We start from the raw sequence: 21,992 nt of genomic DNA, 5'->3' as shown, positions 1-21,992 counted from the left end.
TACCAGCTTCATCCGGCAGCTTCCAGGAAAGGGAACTAAGACTGGAGCTTGGCTTCGGTCTGAAACGAAGGAATCTGAACTGGCCTCCTGGCTTCAGCGGCTCGTCTGTACCGCGGGCCGAGGAACCTCACCACCTGGGCGGGAATGATGCCCCGAGCTCCCTTCCCGCCTCTGTGGGCACCGCGTCACTCACTAACGTGCCCACGGAGCCCGCGGAACACCCACGGGACACATTTCTGAGGCAGCCTCTTGTCCCTTCTCAAATGACCACATCCTACCACCTGCCCACAGCAGCCGGGGTGAGTCGCGAGCCCCAACCTTGCTGGTCCCGTCCCTGCCGTGTCTCAGGCGCCCCCCGGCCCCCACCTCACCCCATCCCGTGGAAGCGAGGTGTGTGCCAGCCTGGCGTCCCGCAGGTCAGGCTGCAAGGGGACACTAACGTGGCCCAAGTGGCCTCGCATGCCTGTGGCGGCCATAACAAAGCACCACAATCGGGGGGCTTTCTCACGCTAGAAATCTGTTCTCTCAAAGTTCTGATGGCAGACGTCAGAGAGGTAAGTGTCGATGAGGCCATGCTCCCTCTGACGGCTCCAGGGAGGGTCTGTTCCAGGCCCCTCTCGGAAGCTTCTGGAGGCCGTCGGCAGTGCTTGGGGCTCCTCGGCTTGTAGCTGCATCACGCAGTCTGTGGTCTTCACTCCACCTTCTCCCTGTGTGTCTCTGGGTCCAGATGTCCCTCTTTACAAGGACACCGGCCGCATCTTAACTAATCACACCTGCAGTGACCCTGTTTCCAAAGGAAGTCCCGCTTGCGGGTGCTGGGGCGTTAGGACTTCAAATGATCGCTTTGGGGACGTGGTCCAACCACGACGCGGCACATGGGGACGATACGCCCGATTTCAGAGCCCACGGGAAGAAGCCCACCAGGGAGCCGAGAGGCAAAACGTCACCCACAGGCACCCATCTGGCCAAGTGGGCTAAGCTGAGGCGTGGTGGGTGCCTGGGCTCATCCCCGGAACAGAGCTCTCTTCCTCACCGCCCAAAAAGTCCATTTTTAGAGCTCCCAATGCCATGATCCAAAGAGAAGCCTTCCCGGTGCCCTAACTGCTTTGAGAGGCGATATTCTCAGCAGACGGTTTTCACAGCATCCCACGTAGGTGAGAGACGGGTAAATGTGACTCTTCAGTCACAAACAGAGGGGGGTAAAAATCTCCAACATCGCTGACACATTTAGAAAAAAGAACCCCGGGGGCCTGGGCTCAGGCCTCACCCGCAGCCACGCCGCCCACCCCGGACCCTGGTCCGGGAGCCCGGCAGCCCCTTCCGGGCCACACGCTAACGGCCCTCTTGCCCTTGCTTCGCGGAGAAGGGAAGCTGGGAAACAATCGGCCGCTCGCACTCCCCCTTCTGTCTCTGTTGGCTGCAAGGTTCCGTTGTAGTGGTGCAAGGACGTCACGCAGCATTTAGCGTCCCTGGGACCAGGCTCCCCGACACCTAGCTTCGCCTCACTGCGGGGAGAGAAGGGCGCCCCGGACAGCTCTTTCCAGTCATACCCACCTGCGAGGTGGCGACCGAGCCTCTCCGGAAGGCGGAGGGGACATAGGCGGCGGGCAGGGGTGAGCCCAGCCCCGTACCCGCAGGGATGACTAATGACCCACATTCGCCAGCACGTGAGCCCAGCCCAGCGGGGCCTCGGCACCAGGGGCCCCGCTCTGGGAGCAGGGGTGGGGTAGCGCCGTGGGCAGGCTCCCAGACGCCCCCGGAACAGGCCGCACGCCTCCCAGACCCACGCCCTGGGCTTCTCCTGGTCCAGGTTCCTGCTCACATTCAGGGCAGGGCCAGGCCTAGCTGAGCACAGAGAGGAGTGCCGCCCCGGGGCCGGGGAAGGGCTGCGAGGGCCTGGGGTGGCATCTGAGGGCTCCGGGGTCCGCGGCCCCCACTTCCATCAGAAACAAAGGGGCTCGTCCGCCGGATGAGCCACAGGGGAGGGGAGGCCGGGGGCCCCTGGAAATGAAAGCAAAAATAAGCCCCAAATAGAATGAAAAGAAAAGGCAGCGTGCCAGCTGCTCCGTGGCTGGAGGAGGCTGGTTCCCATGGCAACGGGCACAGAGGGGAGGGCCCAGGTGGGGAGGCCCCGGGAGAGTCGCCAGGCGCCCAGCAGACGCCCCCGGCACCGGGAGGGTCAAGGAAGCTTGCCTCTGCGACCACCCTCCTGGGACACGCACAAGGCCTACCTAGCTGGTTTAGTTTAAGAGAGAGAGAGAGAATGAGCAGGGGAGGGGCAGAGACAGAGGGAGGGAGAGAGAATCCAAAGTGGGCTCCACGCTTTCGTGCAGAGCCCGACGCGGGACTCGAAACTCACGAGCTGTGAGACCATGACCTGAGCCGAAATCAGGAGGCAGAAGCTCGACCGACCGAGCCACCCGGGTGCCCCCGTGCCGTCTCCTTTCTCAAGTGCACAGACCACGCTTGTCACTTCTCAGAAACGTGTAGGCTGCAATTTCTCGTTCGCGGGCGACCACGGGAATCATCCGGTCGGTGTCTTCTGTGGGTTCGTCGGTGACTCTTTGGCTAAATCTGTGTGCAAACCCCCTCCCCACACGGAGCCGGGTGGGTTTTGTGAGCATCCGGGGCAGGGAAAGAGCACGACACCATTTCATTCCGAAGGCGCCTGTTCCAGAAGGAAAACAGGCTTGTTACTCTGAGCACAGCCCCCAGGTGAAAGCTCCAGACTGAACGGATGAGGGGGCGAATCCCCGGCAGTGACCATGGCTGGCGAGGCCCCCGCCTGAAATCTGGATGCCGGGCCGCCCAGATCCTCTAGGTATTTCGAAAAGAAATGCTGTGTTGTCATCTTTTTTCACTTACAACACCGTGAGCAATAAATAGATCGAATTTTAACCAACGGGCGCCTGGGGGCCTCGGTCGGCTGAGCGTCCGACTTCGGCCCAGGTCATGATCTCACGGTCCGTGAGTTCGAGCCCCTCGTCGGGCTCCGTGGAGCCTGCTTTGGACTCTGTGTCTCCCTCTCTTTCTCAAAAATAAATAAACATTAAAAAAAATTTTTTTTTAATTTCTTTAACCAACTTCATCCAGCTCATCCATTTGTCGAGGAGGCCACAGTCCCCTCATTGTCTGTCCACAAACGTGGTCTTTTGCCCTTGTACCTCGGTGGATTCTTTTTGCGTTACCTTTCAGTGCATACCGAACGCAACCTTTCTTTTTCCTCTCTCCCCTAAACTCTCCTTACTTCACATAATACGCATAATTGCCTAAAGAACGCGTAATCGTCCGTCGTGGTTTAAGCTCTTTCCCACGTTTCAGTGGCTTCCGGTTTGGGGTTGTGTTTTCGTAACGACAGATAACGTTGCAGTGAATACCTTTGCGCCCAGGGATGGCTGCTTGCATCCAATTCTCTTCTGAAGATAAATTCCCCAGGGTAGACACACGGGCTTCTTGGACGTGAATTTCTCTGTGGCTCTTACTATGTGGTACTAAATTGCTCTCCCAGAAGGTGGACTTCATTTACAAAGTTTGCCAAGTCCGAGGATAGAGAGCGTGTTCACCTTCCGAGAAGGTGGGGAGGGGGCCACGTGCAGCCCCCCCAGGGTACGGCCAGGTCCGCACTCTCTGCCCTGACGGTGGGAGGAGGCTTGCCCTGCAGAGCACCCCCCGTTTGGTGTGTTCTGTCCCCGTGGAGAATATACCTCGATACTGAGGGACAAAGGAAGGCAGATAGCAAACGCATCTCCCGACGGTAGGCGCTGGGGGAAACCGGAAATGTCCTGCACGTCCGTGCTGGGAGACGGGCTTGGTAACACAGCCACATCCGGAAGCACTGGGCAAGGATCTGCCTTGTCCCGCAGCCCCGCTCTGTGGGGCGCCATGCAGTGAGTGTGGGATATATGAGGTGAGAAAAAAAAGAAGTTGCAAAAGAGGAAGTTCGGTACAATTCCATTTGGGTTTAAAAAAAAAAAATACAAGGCGCTATCCCTGTGTGTCCATGCCTAGGAAAATTCTGGAAGGATACGCCAAACTTAACGCATTTCCAGGGTGTGAGGTTGAGGGGAAAGAAATAGGTAAAGTGGGGGGGGGGGGCAGGGGACTTGCTTTCTTTTTTTTTACACCTTACCTACTTCCTTGTTTGAATTTTGTAGAATCCAAGGGTCTTACCTGCGTCATTAAAAGATATTTAGGAACCTGTTTAAAATGAAGCTGATGTGTTTTCTGAGAGCCCCCGTATCATCTCAGGAGGTCCAGGCAGGGTCCCTGGGGGTTAGCAAAGAGATGTCGCCGGATTTAGGATTTACTGTCCCGCAGCAAGTAAGGCCAAGGGGTCGGTGGGGGTTGGGGTTCGGGTTGCTCCGAGGAGGTGCCCCAGTGGACACCCCGCTCAGTGGCGATGCCAGAGCTAACCCCGACTTTTCCCCTTTAGGACCAGCTGTCCCTGTAAGTACAATTTTGTGGATGCCAACAAGAAGATGACGCCCCGGCGTGATGTCCCCACTTACCCCAAGGTGAGAGGAGGTGCTGGCTCTGACGAGACCGCGGCTGTGCGTCCACGGCCAGGGCACCGGGCCCCGAGCCCTCAGCCACCCCGACTTGCCGGCCAGGCCCCCTCTGGCTCTGCCTTCACAAACCCAGCTCCCAAGCGGCGCCGGGCTGTGGGACGCTCCTGCTGTCCTCGGGCAGGGTAGTGTTTTGTCTGCTCTGTGTCTGCCACAGGAGCCCCGGGCCCGGCCTCCTGTGCCAGCAGGTGAGGGACAGCCCCCGCCCCGTCCGCCCGTCGCCGACGAGGTGAACGTGTCCGCTCTCCCATGTTACTGCAAGGAGCTTTAATTTTTTAATTTTTTTTTAAATGTGTATTTATTTTTGAGAGAGGGAGAGACAGAGCACGAGCAGGGGAGGGGCAGAGAAAGAAGGAGGCACAGAATCCAAAGCAAGGTCCAGGCTCCGAGCTGTCAGCACAGAGCCCGACGCGGGGCTCGAACCTGGAACCGTGAGATGATGACCCGAGCCGAAGTCGGATGCTTAACCGACTGAGCCGCCCAGGGGCCCCTGGAGCTTTAATTTTTAACTAAATTACCTCAGATCTGCCTGTTTGGATCTCCCGTCCCCGAATAATACGTAGTGATTACGAGAAGTTTCGCTCTCTAGTCTCAGATCTCTCCATTACAGGAACCCAGGCCCTGGTGACAGGAGCAGCGCCCTGGGAGTTGAGGGGGGTCTTCAAACACCACAGAGAAGGGTCCTTTGGCGTCAGTCGCCATCTCAACAGTCCCTTCGGCTGAGTTGGCAAAGCCCTGGCCCGACTGACCACACGCTCTCGCGCTAAGATTCAGGCTTCCGCGTGCTGGCGCTGAGACCGGTGTCCCGGGTCCCCAGGGAGTCATGAGACCCAGCCGGTGCCCAAACTGAAAGGTGTCTCTCCTCTGTAGCAACTGCCTTTAAAAAAAAGAACAAACCAGGGGCACCCGGGTGGCTCAGTCGGTTGAGCATCCGACTTCCGCTCAGGTCACGTAGTCACAGTGCGTGGGTTCGAGCCCCGCGTTGGGCTCTGTGCTGACAGCTCAGAGCCTGGAGCCTTCTTCCGATTCTGTGTCTCCCTCTCTCTCTCTGCCCCACACCCCGCCCCCACTCACACTCTGTCTCTCTCTCTCTCAAAAATAAATAAACATTAAAAAAAAAAAAAAAGACCTAGGGCAAGGTTATATCTAATCCCGGAACCCTGTCATCACGGGGCTCCTCCCTCTACCATCACAGCCTCAATCTCCTACGACAGTTTGACCCGAGCTCTGGTCTCCCCTCTGCCCACACCCCTCAGCGAGCTGTGCTGCATTAGCGTATGGCCAAAGCAGGGACAGGTTCCCTCAAAAAAGAAACTCCGGATAGCTTCTTAGCCAGGATTTGAATGTACGCCACGTTCCCTGGACTTCACTTTAGTGTATTTTTTCCAAGTCGGGTGTATTGAGAGGTAATTGACACGTAGTGAAGTTTCCCTCCTGTGGGTGCAGAGTACTGCGAATTTGGAAAACCTCAGGTGACCTCCAGCAGTACCAAGGGGCGGCACATCTCTGTCACCCCACGACCTTCCTCGTGCCCTCCCCCTGCCCCCGGCAGCCACTGATGGGGTTTCTGCCCCTGGAGGTTGGCGCTCCCCAGAATTCTGGTAGAATGTGGCCCTGGAGCCTGTGCACAGGTGTCCTTGAAAGGGGACAGGAGGAAGTGGAGGAAACATCCCCCAGCCCGCGTGCGGCTGGTGGCCTTTGTCTCAGCCCAGAGGCTGATGGTCCCCTGTCCTTCCCAGTACCTGCTCTCTCCAGAGACCATCGAAGCGCTCCGGAAGCCCACCTTTGACGTCTGGCTCTGGGAGCCCAACGAGGTGAGTGAGGGGCCCCCGTGCCAGCGTCACGGGCACCCCAGATCTCTTCCTCCTCTCTGGTCTTTGTTTTTTAACTCGATTCTCCAGGTTTTACTCCAAACTGACTCTGGGCAGGCCCAGGAGGGCCCCAGAGACAGGACTCAGCGAGGGGGGTGTCGGAGCAGAGGCGTGGGCGGTCAAGGGCAGGAGGGCTGGGCCGTGGTGCCCCTGGCTCCCCACCCCTCAAGCACCCTCCCGGGCGGCTGCCGTGCCCACCAAGGAGAAGCCCGGGAGGCGTCCCCCACAGCCAGCGGAGTGGGACGCAGGACGCGGAGTCCCCTTGCGCAGCGAGAAGGATCTTTACGTTGTCCGTTTTGCTGAGAAAACACTAAGATGGAGACTTCCCGTTTGTTTGTTTAGTCTAATAATATCAGTTGTACCCCTCCCTTTGTGAACCCCAAGAAAACAAAAGCCGTTCATCATGGACACCGGCCCCAGCAGCTCTACGGACAAATTGTCCGGCTTTCTGGCAACACAGATGTGTAGACAAGCTGCCCCCGGCAAGCCCACCGCCTGGACAGCAGGTCCGCTGACGCGGGAACGGAGGGCTTTGCGCCCTGAGCGGGCGCCGTATGTGTCTCCAGGGCCTGGGCTCTCGTGCTGTCGTCCTTGCCGACACAGGAGAGGCCTCCGCCCCGCCGCGTGCTGACCCGGGTCCCAGGGGTCGTCCCATAGCCAACACTGAGCCAGACGACACGCGGCCACCGAGGAACGTGCAGACCGGAGCGTGCGTTTGGAGGCGCAGGAGGCTGGCCTTGCCCTCGAGGTCGGTGCGTGACCGGCAGTGACCGGGAGGGTGGGAGGTGGCGTGGCCAGCAAACAGCAGTTGGGTCTTGAGGACGAGCGTCGGGACTGAGGTCTGAACGGGGGGCCCAGGCTGGGCCGGGCCCGCCGGGTGGCGAGTGGACTCAGCGGGGTGCCTCCACATGCACAGATTCCCGCTTCCCGCGGGTGGGCAGGAGCCCTGCCAGAGCACTTCTAGAAGAGCCGACGCTCCCGGAAGTCATTCTGACCCCGGCCCACCGGGAGCGAGAGCAAAGCCGGGGCCCCCCGTGGCAAAGCGCCCACGTGGACAAGGGCACTCGCCGCCCATCTCTTACGGAATCTCACCGAGCGCAAGGCTCCCTGTGGCCACGGAGGCCACGCCGTCTCGTGGGGAGATTGAAGGATTCACGCATCCACGATGGGAAGGCCGCCCGCCCGCCCTCCCACGGGCAGACCCGTCAGGGGCCCCGGACCCCTGCCGCTCTCCAGTTTCCAAAACCCGGCGCCATGGACGTTATCCTATCTGCATCCATCCCGTCCCCTCCAGGAAGACCGGTGTGTGGTCGGCTTCCAGGACGTTCCAGGACGTTGCCGGCTCTCCCAGGACCGCGTAGCCGGGAACATGGCTTTGGGGTGGCATGCCCTGTGTTAGCTCGGGCAGCCATGACTCAAACCACATCCTGGAGGCTACAGGTCTGAGATCCAGGCGTGGGCAGGGCTGGTGTCTCCCACGTCCCCAAGCGGTCGTCCTTCTGTGCGTGTCTGTGTCCTGGCCTCCTCTTCTCGAGGGGACACAGGTCCTGGTGGATCAGAGCCACCGCAGTGACCTCATTGAACCTGGATGACCTCTCTGAAGGCCTGCTCTCTGCACAGTCACGTAGGGGGTTAGAGCTTCCATTCACTGATTTGGGGGCCACGGTTCAGTCCATAACACGCCCGTTTGGGAGGAGGTGGTCACACCGTGACCACAGACAGCCGGGGAGCGTGGCCGTGCAGGCCCCAGGTGGCTGGTCGATGGCATGGCGGCAGGGCACAATGTCACGCCCCGGGCCGCCAGGCGATGCCTAGAGATCCCTGCCTTGCGCGTCGCCAGTCACCCTGGGAGACCCGCCTCCCGGAAATCAGAGCCCGTTTTATCAGACTCCCACTTTGTAAAAATCACTTAATCTTTCTTCCCTGGTTTAATGAGCTCCAGAGCTCTGAGCTGTATTTAAATAGATCACCACGATGACAGCACATCCTCTTTGGGACTGAAAACAAATCTACTTCAACCTGAGATTTCTACAGAAGACAGCTCAGTGAAGTGAAGTGAATCCGGGGCGGGAAGCTCACCTTCCAGACCCCGTAATTAACGCATTAAAATGTGTGTGGGGTCCCAGCGGGCCCCCGAAGGGCAAAATGGAGCATGTGGGGGATGCAGGCCGTCAAGGCTCAGCCTCTGTGTCCGCACACGCACCCGCTCTGGGGTCTGTGTCCGGGGGATCTGTGCCCCGGCCTGTGATGCCCTTCGGGAGACGGTTTCTCGTGTGCCGAAGTTCACCGCGTCGCCGCTGACACGGTCATCTGGGGGCGCTCCCTCTCACCCGATCGCTGTCCTTCTAGGGGTCCTGAGACAACAGCCCCCCACCCGGCCCCAGTCAACACGGCTCCTCCCTCCGGGCCTCCCGGGCGGGGAGAGCTCATCCTGTAGGGACAGGCCCTGGCCCTGCGCGCGTCCCCCAGGGCTCCGGAGGGGCCGTGCCGGGCTGGCTCGCTTGTGCCGCTGACCGCCTGCTTCCCCTGTGCCTCCAGATGCTGAGCTGCCTGGAGCACATGTACCACGACCTGGGCCTGGTCCGAGACTTCTCCATCCACCCCGTCACGCTCAGGAGGTGGCTGGTGAGTGCGGGCCCCTCACGTCCCTCTTGAACAACACAGTGCCTTCCGGTTACTCGGGAACAGACCGGCCAGGCACCTTGCTGGACGGACGGAGGCGACGTTCCCAGGAGAGTTTTGTGAGAACAGGCGGCCAGGGTCCGTCTGTCTCCTGCCAGAATACTCAGTCCCCCTAAACCCCTGCTCTGGCGGCGAGAGTGAGAACCAGGGAGGGGCCGGCGAAGCAGCCTGTGAGGGTGAGCGTGCAGGTGTGTGTGTGTGAGTGCGTGTGCAGAGAGCAGAGTGCGTGTACGTGTATGAATGTGTGAATGTGTGTTTCACAATAGATTTTTTTTTTAATTTTTTTTTTCAACGTTTATTTATTTTTTGGGACAGAGAGAGACAGACCATGAACGGGGGAGGGGCAGAGAGAGAGGGAGACACAGAATCGGAAACAGGCTCCAGGCTCTGAGCCATCAGCCCAGAGCCCGACGCGGGGCTCGAACCCACGGACCGCGAGATCGTGACCTGGCTGAAGTCGGACGCTTAACCGACTGCGCCACCCAGGCGCCCCAGATTTTTTTTTTTTAATAAAAGATTGCTCGGAACCAAGTAGGAAAGGCTCAAACGTCAAATATGAAAATATGAAAACGTGTGATGGTGACTGGGCCCCAGAGCCCCTCCCGTAACCCCCAGCCCTTCCCCCGGCTTCACGTCCCCACGTGGCCCCTCAGAGCCCCTCTGGGGGCACCTCAGTCCGTGAGCCCCGGTGGAAGCCTGTTCCCCACCTGCCCTCTGAGGCCACAGGGAGGCCAGTGGGCGTCCTCGGGCCCCCGGGCCACTCGTCCTTACCTCCAGCAAGCACAGGAACACAGCCGGCCTCTGGGTCGGCCGAGGATGTCACAGAGCGCATCCGAAACGCCAGCCGGCTGGCGAAATCGGGGGAAAGGTGTGCAGGGCGGGGAGGGCAGGCAGCTGCGTGCCAGCAGCCGGGGCCTCTGTCTCTCCAGCTCTGCGTGCACGACAACTACAGAAACAACCCTTTCCACAACTTCCGGCATTGCTTCTGCGTGACCCAGATGATGTACAGCATGATCTGGCTCTGCCGGCTCCAGGTGCGTCTCTGGGGGGCTCCTCCTGGGGGCGGGGGCACCTCGCTCACGGACGCCGCCCCCACCCGGGGGCACGGGCTCCCCCACCCTCCCAGGGAAGCCTCCTCGCCCCTTGCTGTCCTCAGGCGAGCCGGTGGCTCTGTGCGGAGAGCAGGGGCGGGGCACCGGGCAGGTGCGGGCCCGCCCTCCCGGCCCCACCCCAGAGAGCGGGCCGGTCCTCCCCATAGGCCAGCTGCTAGGGGACTTCGTCCTACCCGAGTCCCGCCTCTCCCACCCCATTCCAGCCCCCTCCTCACCCCCTCCCGCCCTCTCTCTAATCCAGGAGAAATTTTCCCAAATGGATATCTTGATTCTAATGACGGCAGCCATCTGTCACGATTTGGATCACCCAGGGTACAACAACACGTACGTGCACCATTTTTCTTTCTCTCGTTTCTTCCTTCTCAAGGGCTCTCTGGTTGTCAGAGGTGACCTCTTCAGCTTCACGCACAGACCAGTTCTGAGGTGGGGCTGTGGCAAAGGCGTCACCAGCACCCCCGGCTCAGATGCTTAGGACACGGCTCCCACTTTGGGACTTTGTCCAGGGCCTCGGGCCCCCCCCGGGGCAGACCCTTCCAGGTCGCCAAACCCCGAGGGGCCGCCGCCCTCCTTTGCGGTCCTGCTCCAGACCCTGCACGTCCCTCTGCACAGGCAGAGCCGTGGTGGTGCCCAAACTCCCCTCCGCCCGAAGCCGGGGGCAGTACCCGCACAGGATGCCCATTCTCCGGATCTCACTCCCCAGCCTGTGTCCGGCAGCAACGGGGCAGAGACTAGGACTGAGGGAGAGAAGGAGTGCAGGCCAGCAGGGGGCGGGGAGGCGCCGTGGGGGGCCAGGAGGACAGGCCAAGCTTGGCTGAATCGGTGATCCGCTCCCACCCCTGCGGTGGGGGGCAGAGGCACAGAGTCCACCCCGTGTAGCCATCAGGTCCGGGCCGCGTGGCACCCGTTCGCATCCCTAGTGAGGCACCTGTCCTTTCGGTCAGATGCGTCCGTGCGGTGACATCACATATGGCCGGGAACTCGCCGGCGGCTTTCATGCCAGGCCTCCGTCAGGACGGGAGTGGGTTCCACGGTGTGGACGTCCGTGTTCCTCAGAGGAGGCCGGCACCATGAGCGCCCATTCCCCCATTTCACACTCAAGACGATGTGCACAGCACAGGCCTTAACCGCAGCCTCTGACCTCAGAACACATCTTGGTTCTTCTCCCAAACGTCTGCCTTTTGCATATGCCGATGTTTGCAAGGGGCCCGAACACATTCCCTGCGGGGCGGCATGACTGGGAGAAGTCGAGGTGTGTTGGTGGTGTCTACTCGGCGGGATTCTAAGACCTCGAGGGTGTCTCGTTAAAGGGGCGGCAGAGTCAGAGAGCCCAGGGGAGCAGGTCCCCGGCACCTGCAGGGCACGCCCGGCTTGCCTTCCAGCCTCTGCGGGCACCGCCGCGTCCGAGCGCAGGTGCCCAAGGCTCCGTTCGCTCTCTCCCGCGATGCCAGGTACCAGATCAACGCCCGCACGGAGCTGGCCGTGCGTTACAATGACATCTCGCCCCTGGAGAACCACCACTGTGCCGTGGCCTTTCAGATCCTCGCCCAGCCCGAGTGCAACATCTTCACCAACGTGCAGCCGGACGGGTTCAAGCAGATCAGACAGGTGTGCAGGGGCCCTCTGACCGCAGAGCGGGAGGCGGTGAGCACAACCACGGAGTAGAGCCCCTCCCGCCAGCGGCCGAGCCCCCAGAAGCCCGTGGTCCCACCAGGGATCCTGGGGAACCCACCCCCCCCTCCTCGCCCGCCAAGGCCAGTGGCATTCCGGGGAGAGGCGCGCCCTCGGCATAAACACACGGGACCCCACTGACCTGCATTTCACATCCAGTGTTTCACCCGAAGCCTTTAAGGTCCGTCCTTTCTCCAGCTTGCAGCCCGGGAGAGTGGGGGTTACAGAGGTGAGGGGCACCGTGGGAACGTGCGGGCCCTGGACAGATGCACCTGCTGAGTCCAACCTAGCCGACTGTTTCACCTGCCCCCCAGCTGCCTCCCCCTGCCCCACCCGCACCCGGTCGGCCCCACCGCCCACTTCACATAAGAGACCCTGGGGAGGCCTCTGTCACCCTCCTGTCCTGAGACAGACGTCCACCTCGCTGGAGGTAACGCCCCCTCCCACGCAGGAGGTCCCACGCTGAGCACAGCTCTGTGCGCCACCCTCTGATGTTTTCAGGGGAGGGAAGATACCAGAATGATCTCTTGGAAGAGTGTATGGGTTGAATGGTAGCCAAAAAAAAATTGGATGTTCACTTCCTAACCCCCAGAACCTTTTGTATGTGACTTTATTTGGAAAAGAGTCTTTGCAGTGGTGATTAAGTTAGGATCTCTGCGTGAGATTAGCTGGTGTTACCCAGGTGGGCCTAAAGCCAGTGACAGGTGTCCTTAGAAGAGACAGAGGAAGAGACAGATACATGGAAGGGAAATTGGCCTAAAGATGGAGGCAGAGGCCGGAGTGACCCGGGGCCACAGGAGCAGGAAAAGTCAGGAAAGACGTTTTCCCGGCGCCTTCAGACTTCTGGCCTCCGGACTGGGAGAGAATGCCCCGCTATGGTTCCCCGTCACCTGGCACGCAGCACTCATGTGGCAGCCCCAGGACACGCGCACAGGGAGCCGCCCTCGCGGTGAGGCACCCTACTCTGCTGTCCCACGGATGACAGCCTCACCCACCGGGTGCCCGGGGGCCTCGCTTCAAGGTGCACCTGTTAAAGACGCTGGGACCCGGGCTGTCCCTCCTGGAGGTCTGACGGGCTGCACTTCATCAGAGAACACCGTCCCTCCATCTGCCGTGGAAGCTCAGAGCCGAGGCCAGTGCCGAAGGACAGTCCCCATCGAGTCGCCGATTTCCGGCCCAACCACGTCCCCTTTATCTATGGGCTTTCTGGCCTCTCTTCCATGTTCTGGAGCCGCCGGCCGGGGACACCGCGAGCTGTTGGGATGAGCCCTGACGTGTCTTCCTCTCCAGCGTGGGAAGGGGCGAGTCGTAGAGAGTCCCCGAGGGCTGCCGGTGAGGAGCTCCTGTGGGGAGCTGGAGAAGCGAAGCAGCCGGGTCCCCTTGGGGTGTGCCCTGCCCTCCTACCCCGGGAGCAGTCAGAGCAGCGTCCCCAAGCAGGGGACCCGCCTCTCTCACGCCGCCCGCCGTGGGGACGCACGAGGCTTGTCAAACGTCAGACATGAGACTTTCCTGACCGTGAAATCATTCAGCCCGATTTTTAATAATATTTTGTCATCGAGTACCTTGCTTACCAAGGTAGGAAGGTATTTGTAGTTAGAGAATCGTCGCATTCTCGCTTACGAATGTGTTAGCAGAACGACGCTGTCAAATGCAAGCGGGCTTTGACCACCCCCGCGCAGTGTGCGCCCAGAGTCACGTACAGATGAGACGCGACAGGGGAAAGAGACTTCTGGAAGATCGGCGATTGACCTCCGGCAACGGGACGTGAAAGGAACGGCCGTGGATCTGGATTCCTGAATTGAGGGGAAGTATCCGTCCTCAGTCGAAACCGACCGTCATCACCGGGAAGCCCAGCGCCGAACCGGCCATCTGCAAGCCGATGGGCCTGCCCCGTCCTGGACTCGGCCCTCGGGGCCCATTTGCAGCGCACGGGTGGGCTTGAACCCCCAGCCTCCACTCGCCAGCTGCGGCCCGGGAGGCTCCCCGGCCTCTCATCTTACAAATGAGGACGGTGTTGTTGTGCAGACGCACACGTAGAGTTGGCCCGGGCCCCGGGGAAGGGCCGTGTGCCCAGCCGGCGCTCGCTGGGTCCTTGCTGGGATTCCGCCCGGGGCTAACGCTTTGCTCTCATCTTCCAGGGGATGATCACTCTGATTCTAGCCACTGACATGGCAAGACACGCAGAAATTATGGATTCTTTCAAAGAAAAAATGGAGAATTTTGACTACAGCAACGAACAGCATGTGACCCTCGTAAGTAGATCGCTACACCCGTTTTGGCGGCCCTGGTGCACGCGTCCTACCCTCCGGCCCAGACTGGACACCGAGACCCCAAAACCCTGAACCTTGCCCTGCAGCGTCCAGCTCTCCCCGGGCGGCCCCCAGCGGGCCTGTCTTCCGGTCGAAGGCAGCTTTTGTGCTTCCTGTGCCGCCTTCTGATTTGAAGGTGGTACGTGGGGGAAAGCAATCCGTCCTGCTCAGTCCCGAGAATAAAGTTGGCTCTCCCACGAAGGCGGTCCCCCAGAAAACACTCCAGTTACCAGCTTCCGGGCGGGCACCCCAATTACCAGCTTCTGGACGCAGCACCCCTCCCGGCCCGGCCCTCCACGAGCAGGGCCAGCTGTGCAGAGAAGGGCAGGGAGCCTCACCGTGAGGAGGGCCCGCCTGGGTCTGCACCCCACCTGCCCTTCGTAAGAGAAACACGTGGAAACACCCTTCCCCGTCTTCGGAGAAAGGGGTTCTGCTGAGCCTTGTCTGGGCGTTAGGCCTGCTTTCCGGCCTTCTCTCTCTCTCTCTCTGGCTCTCTCTTTTTTAAAACCGATGGTCACTTTCTGTCCCTGGAAGCTGATGAACAAGGAAGCCCTCTGAGATCTGGCCGCCCGTCTGACGTCACGTCCCCAAAACTGATACGTAGCTAATACACAAGGTGTGCGGGGAAGGACCTCACATTCTGCAGAAGTTACACGTCAGGAGAAATGTCCCCTGGGGCCAGGGCCTCCCGAGGCATCGCTTCTTGGGGACGGGGCGCAGGGAGATGCAGTCACGTGGGAGCCGGGTCCCTGCTCCCGAAAACCAGTGGGTGTGGGTGGGGCCGCCTGGCCCTACGGCAGGGTGAGGGCGGTGCATCTGGAGACAGAGAGACGAGTAGACGTGCCCCCTTTGCCTCCGTTTTCCCTCTGAAACGTAAGGAAAGACCCTGGAGGGCAGAGGCCACACGTCTGCTGCCAGTGTCGAGACCGTGAGCCACACAGAGTGACCATCACCCCTTTACTCCCTTCCTTCAACCGTCCAAGCGGGGGGGAGGGGTGGGGAAGAGGCCCCGGGTCCCCGGGGTTCCATCCACCCCCACACCGGGCGAGGGGTGGCGGCCCGCAGCACAGACCAGGGGGTCGTGCCCTGGCCGGGGAGCCCCCAGATCTCCACTTGTTCGTGCACAAGGGCTGGGGGAGGTAGAGGGGAGGAGGCCCCCAGGAGGAGGCCCGAATGCTGACGAGCTCCGCGCGGCCGGGCCTGGGGGCCTGGAAGCTTCCCGCCGCCCGGCAGCACCCAGCCTGTGCCCCGGGCCCGGCGTCGGGCCGCTGCCCCGAGAGGCCTGCCGGGCAGAGCCCTGTGATGGCCTGTGTTCTGGAGTCACCTGAGCGGAGACAAGGAAGGCCGGGATCGACTCCCGGGGACTGACAGGGGACAGGGACAGGGGCAGCCGAGTCAGCCCAGGTTCAGCTGAGGCCGTGCCAGTGTTTGAGCCGAGCAGAGCCTTGCCGAGTCGCCTTGCCCACCTGCGCCTGCCGGGAGGCCGGGGCGCGCCCGGGGCCCGCAGCCCCGAGCTGATGTGATGTGCCCGGGAGCACCGCCTGCTGAGTCAGCGTCACACCCTGAGCGCCGGCCCACACATCGGTGACTCCCGGGGCCCAGGACATCGGTGACTCCCGGGGACGGTCGCGTGCCGGCCCCGAAGGCACCCGCCTTCGGGCGCAGGGGCAAACACCCTGGCCCGACCGGTCTCCTGAAGTGCCCACTGGGCGCGCAAACCTCACCAGACTCGGAGGGCTGGTCTCCGGGGAGGACGAAGTCCAGACCCAAACGGCAGCAGGGGGACGTGCTCTGGGCCCCACTGATCCCCCCCTTGTCTTCCAGCTGAAGATGATTCTGATAAAATGCTGTGATATCTCCAACGAGGTGCGTCCGATGGCAGTTGCAGAACCTTGGGTGGACTGCTTGTTGGAAGAGTATTTCATGCAGGTGAGAGCATCCCGGTGCCACCAAACCCCCTGCGGGGGCCCCGTGTTGGAAAGGGGGATGGGCGTGCCCGGGGGACGAGTGGACGGGAGCGGACGGTCTCCAGCCCCCAGACAGCCTCACGGCAGGTGCACATCCGAGAGGAAAGACGGCCACAGCCTGCAAAGTAGCGTCGACAGCTGCCACCGGGGACCACGAAAGAGCAGTGAATGGGGGCGGCAGCGTCGGGCAAGTGGCCTGAAAGGGAAGAGGCAGAGGCAGGAGGGGAGGCTCCCCTAGGGCGGGCGACACCAAGCAGGTCGGCCTACACTTTGAGGCCCGGGGAGGCCCTCAGACAGAAGACCAACCAGCCCGCGTGGGAGGTGCTGGAAGGGCCAGTAGGGCGCTCGCAACGGCAGCGTGGTGGACCCCGGGTTCAGAGCCGAGAGCCGAGAGCCGCCCGGTGACTCACCCCCCACCCTTCACCCTGTCCCTCCGCCCTGTCGTCACGGCGTGGCCCTGCATGCCCAGCTCCCACCATCCGTCCTGGTGACTGTGAACGTCCCCACGACGGAGCGGGCTGGCTGGTGGTGGCACGTTAACCTGCCTTCTGCCCTCTGAGGCCGGTGACCCTCAGGGCCCCCCAGATTCCGCGCTTTCCAACGTTTCGGGCTGTTGCCTCCCTGCAGAGCGACCGCGAGAAGTCGGAAGGCCTTCCCGTGGCCCCTTTCATGGACCGGGACAAAGTGACCAAAGCCACGGCCCAAATTGGGTTCATCAAGTTTGTCTTGATCCCCATGTTCGAAACGGTGACCAAGGTGAGTGACCATCACCGCATGCTGAATGACGTCATGCTGAGAAGCACACACGTGCACACACGCACCAGCGTGCTGTAGCTGCCTGCTCAGTGCCCCCCTCCAGCACGCCCAGAACACCCTCTCGTCCCCCCTGTCTTGTCCCTCCCGGTCTTCCGGCCTCCCTGCCCCCTGGGGCCCCCCTCTGCCCTCCACCACCAGGGCACCTCTGCTGACCTGCCCCATCCACGGGCACACGGCCATCCCCAGGCAGATTTCAGCAAGGAGACTATCTCTGCATCTCTCCCGAACCTTCCATGGCTCCCCACTGCCCACAACGCAGGGAAAACTGCCCGCCTCGTTACACACAGTCCCCCACCCTCCCTAGCACTCCGGTCGTGCAGGACGGCCCCCAGTTCCCCGTCCTCCCCTTTCTTCAGACCACCTCTGACTGTGTCCCTTCAGCTGGCCTTGGCCCCGTCCCACCCGCCAGCCTTCCAGAACCGCCTCAGCACACCCTTCCCTACACCCCATTCACTCCCGCTTCTCTGGGGCCTCGGCCTTCCCGCACATTCCTTCACCGACTTCTGGGCCTTCGCCACGGCCAGCGGGGACAGGGGCACAGCGCTGCCACATCGGGCCTGCCCCCCTCCGGCAGCAGGATCGGGATGTGACTGGGGAGGCACGGAAGGCATCCCGGGGCCCAGAGCTACGTGCGCAGGGTTCCGTGGGGCCGGGATGGCGGGATGGCCCGAGTGAAGGCGGACGGCCAAGGCCCTGCCGCGGGAATGGCCTGTCTCCTCCAGCCACTGCGTCTGGGCAGAGACCAGAGGCGAGGCTGGCGTGTGGAAGATGGACACTGGGGGACGGGCAGGTGGAGGGCAGGTCCGTGTGAGGGGACAGGGCGGAAACAGAGCAGGACCCAGAGGTGGGTGGGCAGGGGCAGGTGGGAGGCTCTCCAGGAGGGTCTGCAGGAGCCACTGACCGGACGGCCTCAGAACCCGGGTCAGCGTGGACCCTGCTGCGGGCGGGACCCCAGAGCTCCACGGGGTGCGGGGGACTGACTCACTGCCTGAGCCACTGAGCCACGCAGGACCCGACGCCTGATCTCCCGGACGCCGCGGCCGCGTGGAAAGACAGCCTGAACGCATCTGCTTGTTCCTCCCAGCTCTTCCCTGTGGTCGAGGAACTCATGCTGCGGCCCCTCTGGGAATCCAGAGACCGTTACGAGGAGCTGAAACAAAGAGACGACTCCGTGAAAGAGGTAAAGCGAGCCGGGCAGGAAACGCGGTACTCCCCGGGGACGGGCCGAGCCGGGCACCCCTGCAGGGGCCGCTGCGGACTCATTTCCACCACCACCCCCCGAAGTCCAGACCCAGGCAAACCGGGGAGCGTCTACTCTCAGCAAAACCAAACGGCCCCCGATGGCCCACGCCCCTCGGAGGGGCCACGTCGTCCCCAAAACCTGTGCTGCAGTCGGGTGGGCCAGGGCGTCGCGGCATCTCAGATCCTCTCGGAGCCGCGCCCTGGCCCCTTGCGGGTCCCCGTCCTCCAGCCCTGGGGCTGGCCTTGCTGAGCGAGAGGGTGGTGGAAGGAGGCGCTCCCCGCGGCACAGGAAAAGCATCCTGGAGCTCTCACACACGGCGGCTCGGCCCCCTCGGGGTCGGGGAGACGGGGCGTGGCCCCAGGTCGCTGTCAGGACGGGACCGTTCGCAGGGAAGGTCCAGCTCACGTGGGCAGAACCGGCGCAGACGCTTTCTGCAAAGCGTGCGAGTGGGCTGACCGCCCCAGGGCCTCTGCATGCGCACGTCTCTGCTTCGGGGACCCCCGCGGGCCTCCCCTGCGTGACATCCAGCCACCAGGGTGTGCCTCCCCTCAGCCCCCCGCCGCCTCCTCTCCGGTGTCCCTGCTGCCTCTCGCTTTGTCCTGGTCTGGCCTCCACCAGCGTCACGCACCCCGTCCCGTGCCGTCCCCCGCTCACTTCAGTCGGGGCTCCCTGGTCATGGCGTCCCCCCACCTTGCCGCCGGGAACCCCCGAGCCCCACTGAGCACTGAGCGGTTTCCCAGGCGCCCCGTGTTGCCCTCGCCACCCCCCGAACTGCTCTGTGTGTGACGCTGGGCATGTGTCAGTGCCTACTGGTCGATGGGCGTCCCATGACTGGCCTCTCTAGAGGGATCCCTCCACTACAAGGTCCCCGAGAGGTCCTGAGACTCCAGAGGCTAAGAGCAAATGGTACAGAGAGCAATGTCAGGGCAGGTGTGCCCGGCGGGGCCCCGGCAGGATCACTAAAGCACACTCCAGCCGTCGCTATGAAGGTCCCAGGCCCCGCCGCCCAGTGGGGGCCCCCGGGACCTCCAGGATGCTTCCCTACCCCCAGAAAGGACAGACCCCCTCCCCAGAAGAGAAAGGGTGGATGGGCTCCGTGCTCCCTTCCGCCAGGCCACCGGGCTCGGCAGACACGGTGAGTGCATCGTCCAAGCTCCGGACGCTGGCCGAGAAGAGGGGGCCTCCCACAGCTAGGGAGGTGGCTCGCTCGCACAGCCGTGTCTGCGACGTGCAGCTGCGTGTGTTTCGGCACACCGCGGCCGAGGACCTCTGCCTCAGTTACACACCTTAGCGTCTCAGTCAACAGGAAGCACTTTAGCAGACAGTCAGGTCCTCACGGTCTCCTGGGACCTGATCGTTGCCTTCTGTATACCTGTCCCGGTTACAGAGGGAGACGGAGAGCTTGACGGCGGGGGGCACCGACACGTCGTCGTCGTCGAGAGAGAAAAGCAGAGATGTGAGAAACAGAGAAGAGGGTGCTATTCTGAACTGACGTCTCGATGCACGTGGTAACTCAGAGCCTAAAACGGGGCGGCACTGAAAATCTCTGGGAGGGGGGAAGGAAAGAAGGTGGGGGCAGAAATCTGAAAGACAGATGGGTTTTTTAAAGTTTTCGGAACGTTTTTTATTTATTTTGAAAGTGAGAGAGGGCGTGCGCACAAGCAGGGGCGGGGCAGAGAGAGAGGGAGACAGAGACTCCCAAGCAGGCTCAACGCTGCCAGCACGGAGCCCGATGCAGGGCTCGAACTCACGAACCGTGAGATCACGACCTGAGCCGAAATCAAGAGTCGGACGCTTAACCGACTGAGCCACCCGGGCGCCCCTGAAAGACGGATGGTTTTTCAGTAAAGTGAGACTTTTATTCCTGGCCTATAATTCTTAGAATTAGGCTCTGAAAGAAGGGGGGGTCACGCTTGGGTTGATAGCCAAAGATCAGTAATTAGCCTATGTGCCGCTTATAAGGAAAAGCACGTTTTAAAATCTTTCCAAACATAAAGCATTTGCGTCTGTCGCCGTGAGCGTTTTCCTGTGCCCCTGACGCAAGCTGTCCATGTCAAAGGGAAACCAAGCTCATTCGGCCTCCGCGTGGTAAGGTCGTGGCACACGCACGTCTGAAGGACCCCTGGAGAGATTCTCGGGACAAAGCTTTCCAGGGCACGGGGTGTGGGAACCTGTGTCTTGTTTGGTGCAGAGGGGCAGTGGCCGGCTCTGGCGTCCGAGAAACTGAGCGCAGCCAAGTACAAGCTGAGAGACCCACACAGGCGTCTCAGCCTCTCTGAGCCTCAGAGCCCTCATCTCCGGCCTCGAGATAATCACACCATTATTACCCCTTCCATGAGCAACATGCGGGTCCATCAGAAGCGCTCGGGAAACACTGGCTTTGCGTGTTTCGGTCACACCCTATTTTTTAGTGGTTCAGGAGAAGGATCAAAATCGTTTCATTTGGCCTAAATGTGCTCAGCCGTGTGTCCAGTCCTTAAACATCCCATGCGTCCTCCCGTGACGATGTTGATTGTGTTGACTGTGGGAGGTTTCAGCCCCCACGAAAACAAACCAGTAGATCTTTTCCCTCTTCCGAGCAGACGGAGCCTGGAGGAGGCAGGACGATGCGGGCTGTGGTTCTGGACCAGGCTGGCCGAGCCTCGCGAGCCGTCCGCGCAGGGGAGAAGTTCATTCCGAGCGCCTGACTCCACGAGACCACGTTTTCTAAGAACTGTTTTGTTCACTGATAACAAAAAAAAAAAAAAAAAAAAAAAAAGGAAAACGGAATTCATGACGCTGTACAGAATTTTTATTTTTAAACTGTCTTTTAAATAATATATTCTTATACAGAAACGGGTACTGTACTTTTTCTTTGTAGTGTTGTGTATCCGGGGGCTGCGTCTGGCAGTCCCCAGAGCCCCCGAGCTCTCACGGGGGGACAGGAACTGTGCTTTGCTCACAGATGTGTCTGCGCGGTGTGATGTGACGCTCCCTCCCGTGTAAATTCAGAATTAAATGCCAGGCGGTGCCCGGAGTACAAGGACGTGCGCGTGTCCTGTTTGTGAGCAGCGAGGGGGCGTTGGTGGCTGTGTGTGGGGAGGTGGGAACGTGCCACTTCAGTCAGCAGACTGTGCACACCACGTCTCAGGGGAGGACAGCTGTCCTTTCTTCCTGTCTTTGCTTTTGGGACCGGCACTGGGGACAATCTGGGGGGCCCCGTGCCCATAAAGGGAGACCCAACCCCGGCTGGCGGGCGGTCACGCTCTCCCTCGGCCCCGCTGCATGCGTTTAGACCCCGTGACGCTTCCCAGGGCCACTGGCTCCTTCCCTGCACCCCCTCGGGACAGAAGAGGCTCCTCTCGGATGAACTGACCTGTCAGGCCGCCCGCCTAATCTGAGCTCCGCGGACATTTCACCCGCTGCCGCGGAGTCTCCTCGGAGCACGCCTTGGTGAATTCCAGAATATTGCTTTCCACCTCTGAATAATTCATCTGTGGGCTGTGACATTTTCCGTCACTTCTCGAATCCAGTTCCGCATGAACGGCGACCCCGGTTCTATTGCTCTTCGAGGTTCTGTTTTTCATGTTAATCCCGCTAAAGCCCGTGCACATGGCCACGACACGCGCAAACCCAGCAGGTGTCCCCGATGCAGGTCTCCCCCATGCCTGCGTGGTGCCCTGCACTGAAGTCCGTGACCCGCTCCCCCCAGCGAGCCAGCCTCTGACAAGTGCCCCCCACCTGCCCGCCCGTGAGACCGGCTTCTGGCCAATTCCCTCC

General features: G+C 61.3%; 1 protein-coding gene across 4 annotated transcripts in view; it reads left to right on the top strand.

The window, feature by feature from the left end:
* The window catches only part of PDE9A (phosphodiesterase 9A), a 90,263-nt gene extending 69,005 nt beyond the window's left edge, over positions 1–21,258 (top strand). For all 4 annotated transcript variants that reach the window (XM_023238692.2, XM_045036555.1, XM_045036556.1 and 1 more), the window contains 12 exons: positions 4,433–4,514; positions 6,305–6,379; positions 8,975–9,061; positions 10,048–10,152; positions 10,472–10,554; positions 11,679–11,835; positions 14,037–14,150; positions 16,032–16,136; positions 16,802–16,930; positions 18,075–18,170; positions 19,621–19,741; positions 20,816–21,258. In XM_023238692.2, coding sequence (XP_023094460.1) covers positions 4,433–4,514; positions 6,305–6,379; positions 8,975–9,061; positions 10,048–10,152; positions 10,472–10,554; positions 11,679–11,835; positions 14,037–14,150; positions 16,032–16,136; positions 16,802–16,930; positions 18,075–18,170; positions 19,621–19,725 — 1,138 coding nt within the window. In that variant the 3' untranslated portion in view covers positions 19,726–19,741; positions 20,816–21,258. The remainder of the gene's footprint in view (positions 1–4,432; positions 4,515–6,304; positions 6,380–8,974; positions 9,062–10,047; positions 10,153–10,471; positions 10,555–11,678; positions 11,836–14,036; positions 14,151–16,031; positions 16,137–16,801; positions 16,931–18,074; positions 18,171–19,620; positions 19,742–20,815) is intronic.
* The last annotated feature ends 734 nt before the right edge of the window (positions 21,259–21,992 follow it).

Source organism: Felis catus, chromosome C2 (assembly GCF_018350175.1).
Source record: "Felis catus isolate Fca126 chromosome C2, F.catus_Fca126_mat1.0, whole genome shotgun sequence".
Classification (NCBI taxonomy): Eukaryota; Metazoa; Chordata; class Mammalia; order Carnivora; family Felidae; genus Felis; species Felis catus.
This window is presented reverse-complemented; position numbering and strand designations above follow the sequence as displayed.